General features: G+C 40.4%; 1 protein-coding gene across 1 annotated transcript; it reads right to left on the reverse strand.

Moving 5' to 3' along the window:
• Positions 1-5501: 5501 nt before the first annotated feature.
• On the reverse strand, positions 5502-16363 carry 5ntc (Cytosolic purine 5-nucleotidase). Its single transcript, NM_001139940.1, has 18 exons — positions 16167-16363; positions 12593-12666; positions 12272-12389; positions 11662-11757; positions 9151-9242; positions 8995-9052; positions 8774-8867; positions 8608-8661; positions 8375-8458; positions 7962-8003; positions 7761-7862; positions 7597-7663; positions 7216-7386; positions 6997-7048; positions 6856-6916; positions 6461-6637; positions 6246-6341; positions 5502-6088 (listed from the first exon to the last, which is right to left on the reverse strand). Exons 1-18 carry the CDS (start codon positions 16328-16330, stop codon positions 6044-6046), a joined length of 1647 nt encoding a protein of 548 aa, NP_001133412.1. The 5' UTR covers positions 16331-16363; the 3' UTR covers positions 5502-6043.
• Positions 16364-17997: the final 1634 nt, after the last annotated feature.

Raw genomic sequence — 17997 nt, forward strand, 5'->3', positions numbered from 1 at the left:
TATAATTAAGGGAAGAGAAAATCAAGAAAGACTTATCATTTTCTTTCGCATCAGGACCTTGCTTTAAAGACTGGGCAAGGAAGGGCTCCCTCTACAAGATTCGACCAGTTTGTGATTTCGTAATGCTGGATTAACCAGGAAAAATACATGTTTAGTCCTAAATCAATGTATCAATTATTATTTGATGGATATAAGAATTGCGAGGGACATTGACTATCATTGATTGTGCTTAGTCAATGCAGGCTACAATGTAACAAGTCGTCTGCGTGGTAGTCAGAGAGCTGTCACTCTTGTATCCATTCCTGCTGCTACTGATCATTATCCTATTGATATAGAAGTTGAAAGCTCTAGAAAAACAAAAAGGTTCGTTGAGAAGTTTGTGCTCTTTCTGTTGGTATTATGCCTATGTGAAATATATGAATTATGTCATTGTAATGCATGGGGACAACTGGGGTGCAACAAACGTAGGCTAGGTTACAGGCTATTAATTTAGCCATTTTCCATAGTTTTCATTTGACTTGTTATAATGTAATAACACGTGTATTATATTATAGGGCCTAAGGTAGGCTATTCACAAGCTGCTGTAGATGAGTTTGATGAGTTGAGCGAAATGCTATGTTAAAAGGTTTTTCGCTTGAATTGGCGACCAATGATATTCTTTAATATTTTGTACATGTTTAATTAACTTTTAAATTGCCTACCTCTGAGTTTCTATTTTGTTGCACATGTAATACAAAATATAGGCATAATAAAGGGCTGGTTGTTGAGTTAAGTCTAAACACGAAAGTGAACAAATAATACGTGCCAGATAAATTTAAGAGTACAAAGTCAAATGAAAATATCGCACAGTAGCAAAATGTCCCTCTGTTCTCAGAATTAGAATACATTTCATTAGAACTAGTCAGGATTCTTGGAAGACCATTCTTCTCTCAGTTGAGTGTGAAGAAAAACTTCCCTTTTTCATGTTGCCTCTTAAAATGATATAGGCACAATTCAACCTATATCGAATAATTAGATGATCGATTTTTTTGGGCATATTTTGTACTAAAGGGAAATTAATTAAAATAGTTCAAATGTTAAGCCTACATATGTAGGATCTTAATTTGAGCCAGTTTTCTGCAGCAACAGGAAATGTGAATTATTATGTGGATTGTAATTAATGGACATTTTTGTAGGGGTTGATACATTTTTCATAAGGGAAAATCAAGTCTGAAATATCAAAATGTAAATTAAAAACTTCAGAAGCCTTTTTAAACGTCAAATTGACGACAAGTTTTACATTTCCTGCATTGCAGGAATGTTCTCCTGCAACAGGGTGATCAAATTAAGATACTTTATCTGTGTGTGATAATGATGCTTTCAACTTATCTAGTTCTGGTAAAATTAGCCTCCTTTAAAAAAAAATTGCGAGAGAGGGCAGGTAGTTAACTTGATAAGATTTGTCAGCAAAGTGCATGTTTTTTTCTGAGTTGTCTCCAGAAACTATATTTATTGATAACTTTGATTATTTTCCTTTTTCAAATTGCTGCATTTCCTGGACTACTTGGTGTTAACTATAATGAGTCTCTCTTAACATTATATATTTAGTGAAGTTACAAATCAACATGAAGGTATAGAGTAGTAGCCTATTCTTGTTTTTAAACTGGGTCAGTGATTTACAGGTCAGAGTTGATCAGCCAGTGCTTGTTTGACAGTGTCATGGAGGAACAGGATTGGAGTAAGAAGCTCTGTTAGCTTCAGATGAGGCTGATGGGGTCCATGTTGTCGTCCATTGCCCCTTTTCTATTGCACTACTGGGTAAAGAGATGAGCAGTGCAATATTAAAAGGGCATTGGCTGATGAAACGGAGACCTACACCTCCCTCTGTCTTAACCCCTCTGAGTTGACAGGCAATACATATGAGGGGCCTACACATGTGGCTGTGTGTGAGGCCACAGGAACACTAAATGTAAGGCTCCTTAATAACTTCTTTACAAAGATTGTGATGTTTCTGAAGTTGAACCACGGTCAGAAGATTTTTAGTCAGTACAGCTTTGATTTATATTATTGTGCCCACATGATACAAGTCAATTAGACCGTATTTTACAGGCATCATCATTTGACCTTTGGTGTGTACAGGTGTCTGAAAAACAGTTAGATTTGAATGTAGATTCTATTTTATGGTTATCTAACCACCCAAGTAATGTCCAAACTATTAATGGAAAATGTGAGCTACACATTGCTGCTTATGTAAAAGTGTTTTAGCTTTAGCTGGTTCTCTTCTATTGGCAACGGAGAATGGCTGTCCACGTGCTGACATGCTGAGGTCAGCTGCTTTGACAATGTTGCACTACTGTATCATTCATTCTAGCAGTGCAATAGTATTGTCATAGCATTTGGCCTCAGCTCTTTCTGAATTGGTGGTAAGGGGATGGTGGGAGAGACAGGAGTAGTTTTATTGATTCCAATGTCGGTGTTTCAGAAGTATTAGAAGTAATTCATAAATCAGTAGTTGTGACCTCTTGTGAACTATAGACATGTGGCCACAGTGTGCTTTAGAACAGGGTCAACTAAAAGTAGCCTATACAGCACAGTAAAAAGTTTTATTTACCTCCCTCAAGTATCCTTATTTAAGTGTGTGGACAAAGATATATTTTCCACGTAGTTATAGTGGCAAATAAAACATCTATGTACACCATAGCTGTATACATTAGGAAATAAATGACTTACAAAACACTCACTGATAATATTTAAATGTAGTTAAAGGCAAGACAAAATACATTTGGTGTATTTACTTAGTATTCAAATTCTTTGTTTTTTAAAATATCTCACCTTTTAAAATATAGCTCTTGAAGGCTTCACTTTTTGTGTCTTAAAGCTGGTTTCGAAAGTAGTATACAGTAACTTAGTAAAAGTATGTTGTTATGTACCCACGTGTAAGTTCCCCCAAAGTAAATTAGAAAATGTTAAATAGGGGAGAAATGATGTGTGTGTGTGTGTTTGAGCATCCTTTGTTGTGGCAGGCAGGTCGGTGGGGGAGGGGAGTTCTGGAGGAATGCAGGGAGGCAGGTCCTGTTCAGTGTATGCTGGTGGTGGGGGATGGGGTGAGCTGGGATGGGGGCTCAGGGAGGGCTCGTGTGTGTGTGTGTGTGTGTGTGTGTGTGTGTGTGTGTGTGTGTGTGTGTGTGTGTGTGTGTGGCTCTCATCTGAGAGACCTTCAAAAGGATCAGACTGCTAGGAAAGTTCGTTGTGAGTCATCAGCAAATTATGTTACGCTTCAAAGTCATAAACTCAAGTATTTTTTTGCTCATAACTAAATCAAATGTATGTTTAAGCAAACAGTCATCTGCTAAATGTAATTCACTTTCAGTGGAAGAGTCAACCATTTCTTAATGGTGCAGAGAAAAAGTTTTGGTGTTGGACAATATCTCAAGAGTAAGCACCTTGATCAGTGTAATGTCTGCCCACTGTTGTTTCTATCTTTCTATTTAAAAAAGAAAACTCCATTAATACCTTTGGTTTATGCCATTTCTGTCACTGAGCCTGTTTGATGCTTCTGCAGCTACTTTCCCAGGCTTTGTCAATGGAAAAGTGACTGTTAGCTTGAGGGAGGGACAAGATATTAGTTGATCATTGATTTGATTTCACATTGAATTGAAGTCAGACAGTATTAGTAAGGTGGAGCAGATCTATCTCAGCCACTTGACTGTGCGAAATTCCCCCAGAGTGAAGAATGTGACCTGTTGAGGCTTGCTTGCAATGCTTTCTGGGAAATCCTGGAATGCGGGATGGTGGTGCGTCTGCAGTCATACCTGACTGGGTAGAACACTGAGCGTCCTGCACTGAATCTAACAGGTTAGTGCTTGGGAGCACCGCTTGTGTGGGGCAGGCAACCCCTACTATACCCCTTTAACTGCAGAGGATAAATTCATTAATTAGCTAGTCATACAGAGGACTCACAAGGCTGTGTGAGACACAATGTACTCCAAATGATTCATTAAAAAACAAGTTATGTTCATGTTAAGTCTCAATGTTAAAAGTGATGCTTTTGAGTGAGTGCATGTGTTGTGTGTAGTAAATAAAATGTTTTAAATCAGACTATTGTGTTGGTCTGGTCTGTTAGCATGGGATTGCCTATGTTTATTTGATAAAAAAATAAAACTGCAAAAATGTAATCATTAGATTAATATGAACTGTTGTCATAGTGCTAGAACTTTTCTTTAGATCTCTGACTTCATTTACTTTTGGTCATTATTTAGGATATGGGGAGTTATAACATTGAATCTGAATAATTTGATGAATCATTGAAATTGTTCTTCATGTAAAGTTAAATAATCATTAATATTTAATTTATTTAAAGATCTACTTGTAAAGGCCACATTACCTTTGACAGTTTTTTTTCTTGAAAAGGAATGATATGCAATTAAATATTGTGTAGCTATAGTCACTATACTCAAGGCTAACTAGCGATTGGTCATTCTATAGAAAGGGCCCGGGAATAATGAGGAACAAGGGCAACGTGGACACACGTTATGCGCCCGTGTTCCCGAACATCACCCATCGTTGGGGCCACCTTTTGCAGTTAAAAGGCTATCAGAAGAGTATGCCATTTGTTTTCAACCGGTAAATACCAGTTAGGCCTAGGTTACTACATGTGTTTAATCATTTCAAGGTTGGTTAAATAAATAACTTCAATCTGCTGAAAACGTCATGAATGATTACTAGGCAATACAAATGTCATAGGCCAATGAACACTTATAGGTAACGTGCTTAAAGTGCTGTCTATGAATCTGTATTACCAAAAGAAAATCCTTAAGTAAATTCTTTTGACAGGAAATGCAGTAATTGGATGTCGGATTTTTTACGATTTGGCGAGAGTCAAGTAAAAAAACGTGCATTGGGCCAGCAGAAAAGCTTGCACCTCAATATGAAGTTGTATGCCTATTTGAACATTCAATATTCTTGTTATTTGATTTATTCAATTGTATTATTCACTTCACATTTCAATGGACCAGTGCTTTAGAGGGTAAAGGCTTTTTAATCCATGTAATTGACTTTGAATGTGGAAGAAACCCATTGAGCCTATAGTGCGCTTACAACCCACTGAGCACAGACGTCAATTCAACGTCTATTCCAAGGTGGTTCAACGTAATTTCATTGAAATTAGGTGGAAATAACGTTGATTCAACCAGTGGCAAATCTCAATTATAAAAATGACGTCCCGCCCATAGGTTTGCATACAGTGGGCTGCAAGTGTTTGGCAGAGAACAGCGATTTGCTGCCATCCAATGGGCAGAGGGCGTCAGTACGCCTCAAAGAGCCTTGTTTGTTACATTCAAATTATTGTTGAAATTACTCTGTAATTTTGTTTCACCGTTATAGAACGGATAAATGTTTTGGACTCATTCTTTTATTTGATTTATTAACCTTTAGGATGATCACCTAATTACATAACCCCCATAGGCTAGGGTAGGCTTCTAATACAAAGCAGGGTATGAAGAGTAGCCAACAAGAGAGCGTCATTATTTTAGTTTTTTTGTCAGATAGGTTCATGTTATCATTTTCATAAATCCACCTAACCATGGTCACGCACCACAGGGCTAGTTACATACTTATTAAACATAGGCTACATGAGCCAACCTGCATAATAATTCACCACCAACACTTGATATTTAAATGGTCACTGAGCATGTTTCAGTTTCCATGCTCATTGAAGTTAATATACATTTGCACATGGAACAAAATCAGTATTGCAAATAGGACGTGTAAAAGTACTGTAGTTAAATAGATAAGCACACATAAAAACAGATTAATAATAACAAATATTAACTTATACAGTAACCTAGAATCAGTGACAAATCCAAGTCTTCCCCCCTTGACACACTGTCACAAAACGAGTTATGAAACTGTCTTCCAGCAGGTGGCGCTATACATTTGCTTATATTGTTGTCTATAAAAAAGCAGATAGAATTAATTGCCAGTCCAAAAAAAACACACAGCCACCTTTTTTGAGATATGGAGGAACAGTCAGAATAACAGAATAATTGTTTTGGTAAATACATCCTCACGTGTCTTTCAGTTCCACTGTGTTATCTTCTTCACTCGCCCTCTAAGAAAAGAAAGGCTATATATTAAAATCAATATGGACAATGAAGATAGAGACAACAAAGATATACTTTTTCAGGGCTTAAATGTAGACTGTTTATTTCAACAGAAAACACAACATTTGTAAATAACAGATAGCTGTGTAGGTATGAGTGTCAAACCTTGGCTTCAGCTATCTTCTGGACATGATCCAGAGCGGAGAACTCAGGTGAGGGGAAGTTAAGGGGGTGATGATCCACTGAGGACTCATGGGGCATCTGGACAGCATCAGGGGGGGAAATCCATGTTTTTTCATGGTCATTTCAGCAAGGTATTTGATGAAAGAGTAGATGCATGTCCCTGTTATTATCACAGGCATATCTGAACTGAAACTCACCAGGACAGATTGGGCTCTGAACAGGTAACTGAAGGGGTAGTGGAGCAGGTTAATGCAGGTGGAAGAGTACAGGTCAGCGTAACGCATGAGCTGGCTGGCGAACAGAGTCTGTCTTGAGCCACTCCGCAGCAGGCTGCCCATCTGGCCGTAGGAAAGATCCATCCTATAGGTCACCACCTGTAAGACACAAGACAGAGGCATAGTCACAAAATGCAGTTAGCCGCACATTGAAATACAGAAAGCCAGACAAAAAAAATCTCACTCAGGTGTAATTATGATAACATCTCAGATAAATATGCCTGGGAATCACATAAAAACATAACCTTGGTGGACGGTGTGTGGATGTGTTAAAGCATTTGTCAGAGAGGGATTGTGCGTCAGTGGGCATGGTTTACCTTGATCCTGGTCTGAATGGCACTGATGTCTGGGCACTCTCGACAGCTACTGTCCAGGTGCCTGAGGGGAAAGGCCAGTCAGATTAACAAATGCAATACTAGACAAGTGTCACTCATAGAACAGAGGAAATGCCCACTCACTTGTACAACTCAGCTAAAAACACATCAAGACGCTTCAGCTCTTCAAAGAGATCTTGAAAAAAGAGAAACACTCGTCAAAACGGTGGTCTCAATTTCAAGATTACATGACATAACAAAATGTATGCAAAGTGGCCATGTGATGTCTGTGTATGGTATATGATAAGTCAGTGTTAGGGTCACTGAGGTCATGAAGAGGAGGTTGACCATGTTTGTACTTACGAGTCTTCTCTGTCCACACCTGCAACTCCTTGGCCAGCTCAGGCACCACCAGAAAGGTCTTCCAACCTTGCCTCTTCTTGGACTTCAGGATATCCCCAAAGATGTGGTCCCCCACATAAAGGATGTCCTTCCCCTTCACATCCAGCAGGTCACATACAATGTCTGAGGAGCCTGCAGGGAGGAGAGACAGATGGAGGGAGAAATGGACAGATAAGAGGATGGAAAGTTGACGAGATGTGACGCCCACTAAAACCAAGATGGGTGAAACTGACTATTCCTCTCCCATCTTAATCCCTTTCTCCTATCTTCCCATTTCCTCTCCGTCCCTCTTCCTAGAAAATATTACCTTTTTTTAACAATATGAAAAGGAAAAATTCTTGCCTCCAGAGTAGACTGTTCCATGCTGGAGGTCTCCAGTGTATGTTCCGATGCGGAGCTTCCCTGTGTTCTATGTTGGATAGATTAGAACATTTATCTAATTGTGTGGTGTGTTAAAGGATGTTTTCTACACACACACCATGTGATGCTGAGTCAAAGGGCCTTACTGTGTCCACCTGTCTCAGCACAGTTCCCTCTGCAAAGAACAGTGGCTTCCTGGTATCCACAACGACAAGGTCAAAGAATGCACGCCACTGTTTCTTTGGGTTCTTATAAGAAAAAAATATTGAAATGTTCATTACAATCAATGTTAATTTCTTCCCCAAAACCTTTTTCCTTCATTTGAAACTGGAGACACCTAGACTAACCTTGGCACCTGGTGGAGTTTCGAGCAAGTATTTCATGATAGCCTAAGGAAAAGAACAAAGACACATCCTTCATATGAAAAATAATACAATAGAATGGACATCATGTATTGAATACAATGGACATCATGTATTGAATACAATGGACATCATGTATTGAATACAATGGACATCATGTATTGAATACAATGGACATCATGTATTGAATACAATGGACATCATGTATTGAATACAATGGACATCATGTATTGAATAGAAGGGGCATCATTTATAGAATAACATGGACATCATGTATTGAATAGAATGGGCATCATTTATAGAATAATATGGACATCATGTATTGAATAGAATGGACATCATGTATTGAATAGAATGGGCATCATGTGCCATGAAACCATGCCACATTAACATCTGACCTCTGTGTAGTTGTAGTCACTGTTGGTCGCCAGGAATACTTTGGCCACCTCCTTAATGCGAGTCAGGAGAACAGGCAAGTTTGGCTGTAAAGAGAAGGAAGTAAAGGAGAGGGAAATTTCCTCTGGATAGAGAAATTATGTCCAAAGCACTTTGACAATATACTGTATCCATAAAGGTTATCCAATATGGAACAGCAATCAATTGAGGGAGTTTCAAAGTTATTTTCACTCACATCTCTGATGACATATTTATCCAAATTCTTTAGAGTGCTTTCCTTCAGAATGCCCTATATGACAAAAAGGAGTCAGTCTTTACACAAAGACATACACACATTATGAAACAGTACTGTGTATGTGTCGGGATGGGGTGGGGTGGTGTATGTACAGTATAATGCTGACCGTATCATGAACAAAGTCCATTGCATCTCGAACATCCTGGAACATGCTTCTGAATGACATGAACAAGTCACCGTGTTTGAAGCCTTTCTGGCAGCTTGGATAAACACAAAAGCAGAGAAACGACAGTCACATTATTCACTTTTTAATTATTTACTATTCTCACAACTGTAGAGAAAAAGAAAGGGTCAACGAGAAGAGGGAGGAGAAAAATCTCCACTCACTTTACATATCTGCTGCATCTGGTGAAGAGTTCCACAAGGCAGCCATACAGATAGGTCTCTGTGGGAGGAGCAGGAGGGCATTACAAAGTAACTCTACATTACTTTATTTGCAGTATGACTGTACAGAACTACACAAAGCAATACTGTTGTTGCTACCTGAAAGGTTGAAGAGAGTGTTGAGGATATAGAAGCGGTCGGTGTTGCCTCTCTGAATGAAGTTGTTGGGGTAGTAGTCGTGGATCTTGTCCCTGTAGAGAAGGAAAGTATGCATACAACTAGCATTAAGAGTAATAATATATGCCATTCAGCAGACGCCTTTCTCCAAAACGACTTACAGTCATGCATGCATACATTTTACATATGGGTGGTCCACATGACAAAAACATGCATACTGTGTACACACTCGGTCTGACAACGTCCCCAATAACAACAAACAGTTGCTATTGGAGCATTTCCAGATGATGAGTCATTCTGGGAGAACCCACTGAGCCAACAGATAACGTCCAGAGTACACTTAACCCACCAGCACCATCAATGACAAGACCTCTCTTTGAGTCTCATGACTATGTTACGACATCATTTGAAAATACCAGCATTTACACGTTTAGATTCTGTCAATTGCTGCTTTTGTAGGTGTGTTGAAGTTCGATCTAGAGCTGGAGATAGAAACATCCACAGGCATTCGCCATTGAAGCACCACTACGGTCTGCCTCACTGTAAGAGTATGAGGCAGAGATGCAGTGGATATTGAGTGGGACTGAAATGGAGCCGGAGCCTCTCGATAGCCTAGCTGCTGGTAGGGGATCCCAAAGGCATCTAAAGCCTGATTTATGAATGGAGGATGGGCAGGCCCAAGTTCCCTCTGTATACATGTCTAACTGAAGAATAATCAATAGTCTCACAATAAAAAAAACAAGATACACAGTCCTACATACAACACAAACTCAAAAGGAACACAATCATGCAATAACACACACCTAAACACAGGCATAGACATTCAATAACACACACCTAAACACAGGCATAGACATTCAATAACACACACCTAAACACAGGCACAGACATTCAATAACACACACCTAAACACAGGCACAGACATTCAATAACACACACCTAAACACAGGCACAGACATTCAATAACACACACCTAAACACAGGCACAGACATTCAATAACACACACCTAAACACAGGCACAGACATTCAATAACACACTCCTAAACACAGGCATAGACATTCAATAACACACACCTAAACACAGGCACAGACATTCAATAACACACACCTAAACACAGGCATAGACATTCAATAACACACACCTAAACACAGGCATAGACATTCAATAACACACACCTAAACACAGGCATAGACATTCAATAACACACACCTAAACACAGGCATAGACATTCAATAACACACACCTAAACACAGGCACAGACACTCAATAACACACACCTAAACACAGGCACAGACATTCAATAACACACACCTAAACACAGGCATAGACATTCAATAACACACACCTAAACACAGGCATAGACATTCAATAACACACACCTAAACACAGGCACAGACATTCAATAACACACACCTAAACACAGGCATAGACATTCAATAACACACACCTAAACACAGGCATAGACATTCAATAACACACACCTAAACACAGGCATAGACATTCAATAACACACACCTAAACACAGGCATAGACATTCAATAACACACACCTAAACACAGGCACAGACATTCAATAACACACACCTAAACACAGGCACAGACATTCAATAACACACACCTAAACACAGGCACAGACATTCAATAACACACACCTAAACACAGGCATAGACATTCAATAACACACACCTAAACACAGGCACAGACATTCAATAACACACACCTAAACACAGGCATAGACATTCAATAACACACACCTAAACACAGGCACAGACATTCAATAACACACACCTAAACACAGGCACAGACATTCAATAACACACACCTAAACACAGGCATAGACATTCATTTGAAAATCCCATGGCACCAGGTGCTGGATATAAATATACTTTTTAATATTCTTGAGCTGGCTACATCACCACTGTAAGCCACTGGAAGAGTGAAGGATTCCAAAACAGTGATGCTATTCTGCATCCAATTAAATGTTTAGAAAAACCTTTTAACATTCCTGCACACCTTGTAGTGCATCATGTTGTTTGTGAAACACAAGTTATTGGGGGATATTTTGCAGTGATTTGTCAGTCCTCCATGAAGGAATCAGGACAATGGGGGCTGTTGAAGGCTGAATATAACGGCAGTATGTAGGCCTACTGAGACACATGCTCACAGCTAGATCTGACCAAGGTCAGGATCAAGCTCCCTTCGTCTCCAACATCCTCTGTTCCCCAATGCTGGAAGGTGGGCCTGAGTGAAAAAAAGTTTGGGAACTTCTGTGTTCAATGACTAAAATGTCAAATGTTCCCCGCTTAGATGACTTTGTAAAGCAATTGGGCAGATATGTTCTCAGTGACAGTTGACCCAAGGACAACCTTTTACAAAATGACAAACAGTATACTCAGAACAAGTCATCACCACACACACACACACACACACACACACACACACACACACACACACACACACAAAATTGTATTTTCTGCGATGCTTCAACTCACCTTTTTAGAAATGTGAAGCCATGACTGCACAGCAGAATGTTTCCATTGGAGTCCACCTTCAGCAAGTTCCCATACATTGTGTCAAACACCAGGCCACTAGGAAGGATCGATTGGGATGAAAAAGAGGAAGAGAGAGAATGGGGATGAATAAAGTTATGCAGAGATAAGCAGAGAGGAATGGATTGGAGAGGACAATATTATATATTTTAGATGTGTGGTTGTTCTTGATATAATCAGTAGGTTACTTTTTATTTCTCCTCTATTATGACCGATCTTGTTATACTGTTTCCAGGCCTTTGGGGAAACTCTCTGCCGGAGGTCTGTTTGTACTGATTCAATTGTAAAATGTCAGATGTTTCTTCAGCAGTGTCACCCTGGGCCAAGGACACAGAAAATAGACTGCACCGAGCCAGAAATGGTTTAAAAAAGAATGTTTAGGGTTCATTTCATAAGTAGACTCCCATGAAGAGTCCCATCCTAACTAACCATGGTTTGCATCTACCCAATGTCTTTGTGAGTACCGGGTCATGTTATTTACTACCAAACGAAACATACGTAAACATAAACAGTATGTAAATGTGTGTGAGATCAACAGGATGAGAGAACTTACCGAGTGGGGAAGGTGGGGTCATAGTTGTAACGCAGTAGCTCATGGGGATAGCCTATAGACACCAGCCTGTCTCTGAGCAGCTCAAAGCCTAGATCCTCATAGTCAGGAGACTTATACGCTACACACACACAGGACACATGAACTGTCAGTACATTCATCAGTGGAAATGTTACTATATTTGTATGCTCATATACTTAAATCTGTGAGACATAGCTACTAGATTTCCATATTTTCTCAAAAGAGCCTTCTTTTTTTGCCCTTTACCAGTACAAGCACATCTCATTGTTGGAGTAGGTGTACTGGGCTACTAAATGAACCTACCTGCCAGCGTGTAGTCCATGTCAAAGCCATAGCATTTAATGTTCTCCAATGTTACACTTCTATTGACGAACACCCTGTAATCAAAGGAAAACAGGACTGACACTTGATGCTTCTGGAGAGATTATCTAGGACACAAACATGGGTCAGTCGAGAAGCTGATATGGGTATGCAGAAGCTTTTCAGGATACCCAATCAGCTGTAAAAGGGTCATTTAGAAAGACTGAATGGTGTGGGATGAATGTGGCTTTAAATCTGACCTGTTGCCTAAGACAGCTGCAATCTTCAAGAGTAGAACTCATTTTCACAAATTGACTCAACTTGCTTCAACATCAAATTGGTTGTTATTTCATTTTTAAAAGCCATTTAGTCTAATATTTCTCCAAACCATGGAAATCATTCCACTTGAGCTTAATGGGGCTGGTCAAATTGGGATATGCCTCACCAACTAAACTCTTGGGGACCAACCATTAAAGAATATCTTAAGCTACACAATCAGTCAAATCAGTTGGTAGTGCCGTAGTGGGCTCTATATCCTACAACACTTTATCAATAGTTCCTTAACATCAGTCATCAAACCTGCCAACATGGGCTAGACACACTAAGAGTATCCGACAGTCATGCTAATCTAAAGGAAGGTCATTTAAGGTGAAGGCTTTTTTAATTTATGGTAATGACAAGGATTTCTGAGACTTTGTACCATTAGTCACGTACCATGACTAATGTATCATGATTCAACTCAATGAGCCCACTCTGCATTTGATCAAACTCTACAGTCTGTGGTGTCGTAGCAGAAACTGTGGTCATCACTTCAGCTCTCTAGTATCTACCACACAGAACTCCCCTCTTCATTAACAGGTTTATATTTCAGTAATGATGTCCTATGTAATAACAAAATCCATTTGTTATAACAAAAATTGTGTTAAATAAAGGAGAGAAATAGATTGCTGTATTCAGAAAACTCCAGTGCTCTTAGCCCTACCATTATTTATTGTTCCCCCAACATAGCATTTAATTAGCTAAAGAGAGATTAATTTTGTTCAGTCATTCATGACAGGCTGACAAGGTAACCACAGAAGGGTTTCCTGTGTCACCAGGTGATATGGAGCCTCTGTCAGTGACATCCTGGGAGAGAGACCCATTTCCCTCCTGTCTGAATGGCCTACACCTTACCTCGTCTGTCTTTCCCTCTCCAGCTCCTGCCAATAGCAGCCAGCTCAAACATACAGGGTTGCTGTTAATAATTCACCTGACAGCTCCTGTTCAGGAAGAGTGTTGCTAAAGAAGCCTCATGTGAGCGAACAATCACTCGGAGACAGTGAGTGCCCGGGATGTATGAACAAGGTTACTGACGGAGTATATCTGGTTTGAAGCACCCTATGAATGGTGGACACTGGCGGTAATTGGTGAAATAGTCTACCTAACACTGGTGTAAGAGTATATCGAATTGTGACCAAGTGTGTTAGACCAAGTGTGATTTACACCTGTATTAACTGAGAATTTGTATAAAGGTTAGAACATTTAAAGACCTGAGATGCTCTTCTCCTTTAGGACACAGACAAACAGCTGTCCCATAATGTGGAGGAAGAACAGAAATGGGGGATTCTTACAATCTAGGTCTGAAAGAGAAGGCCTCCCTGAACTACCATTCCAAATCTCCACTCGTCTTCCAATGAGAGCAGGTAATATAAGAGTATGTCTACCAGATCTCTCTGTACATTGGCAGAACCTCTAGTGGAACCTCCTCAGCTCACAAGGACCCTTGATGACTTTATGCCTGAGGCAATTGCCTCTTCTGCCGAATGGTAAATCAGCCAATTAGTGTAGGCTACATTTTCAAAAATGTGCTCAAGTTTAAAATGCTCATGTAAAATATTGTAAGTACGTTTTCTCCAGTTAGGCCAAGTTTACAATAATTTTTCTTCAAGTCGTTGAAAAATTATTAGATACGGGTGTACCTTAGTGTCTTCGGAAAGTATTTAGACCCCTTAACTTCCTCCACTTGTTAGGTTACAGCCTTATTCTAAAATGGATTAAATAGCCCCCCCCCCCCCCCTCTCAATCTACACACAAAAACCCATAACGACAAAGCAAAAACAGTTTTTTACAAAATAACTGAAACATCACATTTACATAAGTATTCAGACCCTTTAGTCAGTACTTTATTGAAGCACCTTTGGCAGCGATTACAGCCTCGAATCTTCTTGGGTATGACGCTACAAGCTTGGCACACATGTATTTGGGGAGTTTCTCCCATTCCTCTCTGCAGATCCTCTAAAGCTCTGTCAGGTTGGATGGGGAGCGTTGGTGCACAGCTATATTCAGGGCTCTCCAGAGATGTTAGATCAGGTTCAAGTCCGGGCTCTGGCTGGGCCACTCAAGGACATTCAGAGACTTGTCCCGAAGCCACTCCTGCGTTGTCTTGGCTGTGTGCTTAGGGTTGTTGTCCTGTTGGAAGGTGAACCTTTGCCCCAGTCTGAGGTCCTGAGCACTCTGGATCAGGTTTTCATCAAGGATCTCTGTACTTTGCACCATTCATCTTTGCCTCGATCCTGACTAGTCTTCCTGTCCCTGCCGCTGAAAAACATCCCCACAGCATAATGCTGCCACCACCATGCTTCACCGTAGGGATGGTTGCAGGTTTCCTCCAGATGTGATGCTTGGCATTCAGGACAAAGAGTTCAGTCTTGGTTTCATCAGACCAGAAAATCTTGTTTCTCACTCTTTAGTTGCCTTTTGGCAAACACCCAGCGTGCTGTCAACTGCCTTTTACTGAGGAGTGGCTTGTCTCGCCACTCTACCATAAAATGCCTAATTGGTGGAGTGCTGCAGAGATGGTTGTCCTTCTGGAAGATTCTCCCATCTCCACAGAGGAACTCTAGAGCTCTGTCAGAGTGACCATCAGGTTCTTGGACACCTCCCTGACCAAGGCCCTCCTCCGCCGATTGCTCAGTTTGGCCGGGCGGACAGCTCTAGGAAGAGTCTTGGTGGGTCCAAACTTCTTCCATTTAATAATGGAGGCCACTGTGTTCTTTAGCACCTTCAATGCTGCAGAAATGTTTTGGTACCCTTCCCCAGACCTGTGCCTTGACACAATCCTGTCTCGGAGCTCTACGGACAATTCCTTCGACCTCATGGCTTGGTTTTTGCGCTGACATGCACTGTCAACTGTGAGACCTTATATAGACAGTGTACATTTGTGTACATTTCCAAATCATGTCCAATCAATTTAATTTACAACAGGTGGACTTCAATCAAGTTGTAGAAACATCTCAAGGATGATCAATGGAAACAGGATACACCTGAGCTCAATTTCGAGTCTCATAGCAAAGGGTCTGAATTCTTATGTAAATAAGGTATGTTTGTTTTTATTGAATTTGTAAACATTTCTAAAAACCTGTTTTCGCTTTGTCATTACGGGGTATTGTATGTAGATTGCTGAGGAAATTGTTTTATTTAATCAATTTTAGAATAAGGCTGTAACGTAACAAATGTGGAAAAAGTCAAGGGGTCTGAATACTTTCTTTAGGCACTAATGAAAGGCATAATGCATATTATACTACATCAAATAACTCACTTGTGCTGATAGTCCCTGTTCTTCAACATGGGTACATCGAGCGAAACGCTCGGGTCTGAAGTAGGTTGATTTCTCACAATCCGAGTCGGATCCTCCATAGTCGTCGCCGTTTCAGCCTCTCTAGAGAGGCTACCCATATCAGATGCCACTATCCCCCTCAGCATTAGCTGTCATCTCACTATTAGCCTACAAACTGGAGAGGCATTTGAAGTTGTAGAATATGCAGATGTGTTCATAAAGAGTTTCTCTACACGTCAGTAAACAACAACCACGCCCCTTCAAAAACTTCGTGACTCGATAGTTAAGTGGGTGTGGATGCTCTGGGACCTACGCATCTTGCCCATGAATTGGTTGCACGTACGGCTGGCTTAAAACACCGATAATATGTTATCAGACCCCCACACACGCAGAGGGCGACGTGCGTTTGGCTCGAGATTGCAAATACCAAGTTGTCTGAGATCTGAACAAAGCTGAAAGATTTTCAAAAACAACACACAAATTAATGACTTCATACTTTTAAAGCAATTACTTTTACATTAGGATATATAGCGTACAAGTCAAAAGTTTAGACGCATACTCATTCAAGGGTTTTCCCTTTATTTGTACTATTTTCTACATTGTAGAATAATAGTGAAGGCAAACTATGAAATAACATATATGGAATCATGTAGTAACATATATGGAATCATGTATTAACCACAAAAAGTGTTTGCACTCTCTTGGCATTCTCTCAACCAGCTTAACTTGGAATGCTTTTCCAACAGTCTTGGAAAAGCATATGCTGAGCACTTGTTTGCTGCTTTTCCTTCACTCTGCAGTCCAACTCATCCCAAACCATCTCAATTGGGTTAAGGTCGGGTGATTGTGGAGACCAGGTCATCTGATGCAGCACTCCATCACACTCCTTCTTGGTCAAATAGCTCTTACACAGCCTGGAGGTGTGTTGGGTCATTGTGCTGTTGAAAAACAAATGATAGTGAGACTAAGTGCAAACCAGATGTGATAGCGTATCATTGCAGAATGCTGTGGAAACCATGCTGGTTAAGTGTGCCTTGAATCCTATATAAATCACCGACTGTGTCACCAGCAAACTAACCCAACACCATCACACCTCCTCCTCCATGCTTCACGGTGGGAACCACACATGCGGAGATCATCTGTTCTCACAAAGACACGGCAGTTGGAACCAAAAATCTCAAATTTGGACTCATCAGACCAAAAGGACAGATTTCCACCGGTCTAATGCCCATTGCTCGTGTTTCTTGGCCCAAGCAAGTCTCTTCTTATTGGTGTCCTTTATTAGTGGTTTCTTTGCAGCAATTCGACCATGACGGTCTGATTCACGCAGTCTCCTCTGAACAGTTGATGTTGAAATGTGTCTGTTACTTGATTTCTGTGAAGCATTAATTTGGGTTGCAATCTGAGGTGCAGCTAAGTCTAATGAACTTATCCTCTGCAGCAGAGGTAACTCTGGGTCTTCCTTTCCTGTGGCAGTCCTCATGAGAGCCAGTTTCATCATAGCGCGTGATGGTTTTTGCAAATGCACCTAAAGAAACTTGACTGACCTTCATGTCTTAAAATAATGCACTGTCATTTCTCTTTGCTTATTTCAGCTGTTCTTGCCATAATATGGACTTGGTCTTTTACCAAATAGGGCTATCTCCTGTATACCACCCCTACCTTGTCATAACACAACTGATTGGCTCAAATGCATTAAGGACAAGGCACACCTGTTATTGAAATCCAATCCAGGTGACTGCCTCATGAAGCTGGTTGAGAGAATGCCAAAAGTGTGCAAAGCTGTCATCAAGGCAAAGGGTGGCTACTTTAA

The sequence above is a fragment of the Salmo salar genome, chromosome 11 (genome assembly GCF_965601325.2).
Source record: "Salmo salar chromosome 11, fSalSal1, whole genome shotgun sequence".
Lineage (NCBI taxonomy): Eukaryota > Metazoa > Chordata > Actinopteri > Salmoniformes > Salmonidae > Salmo > Salmo salar.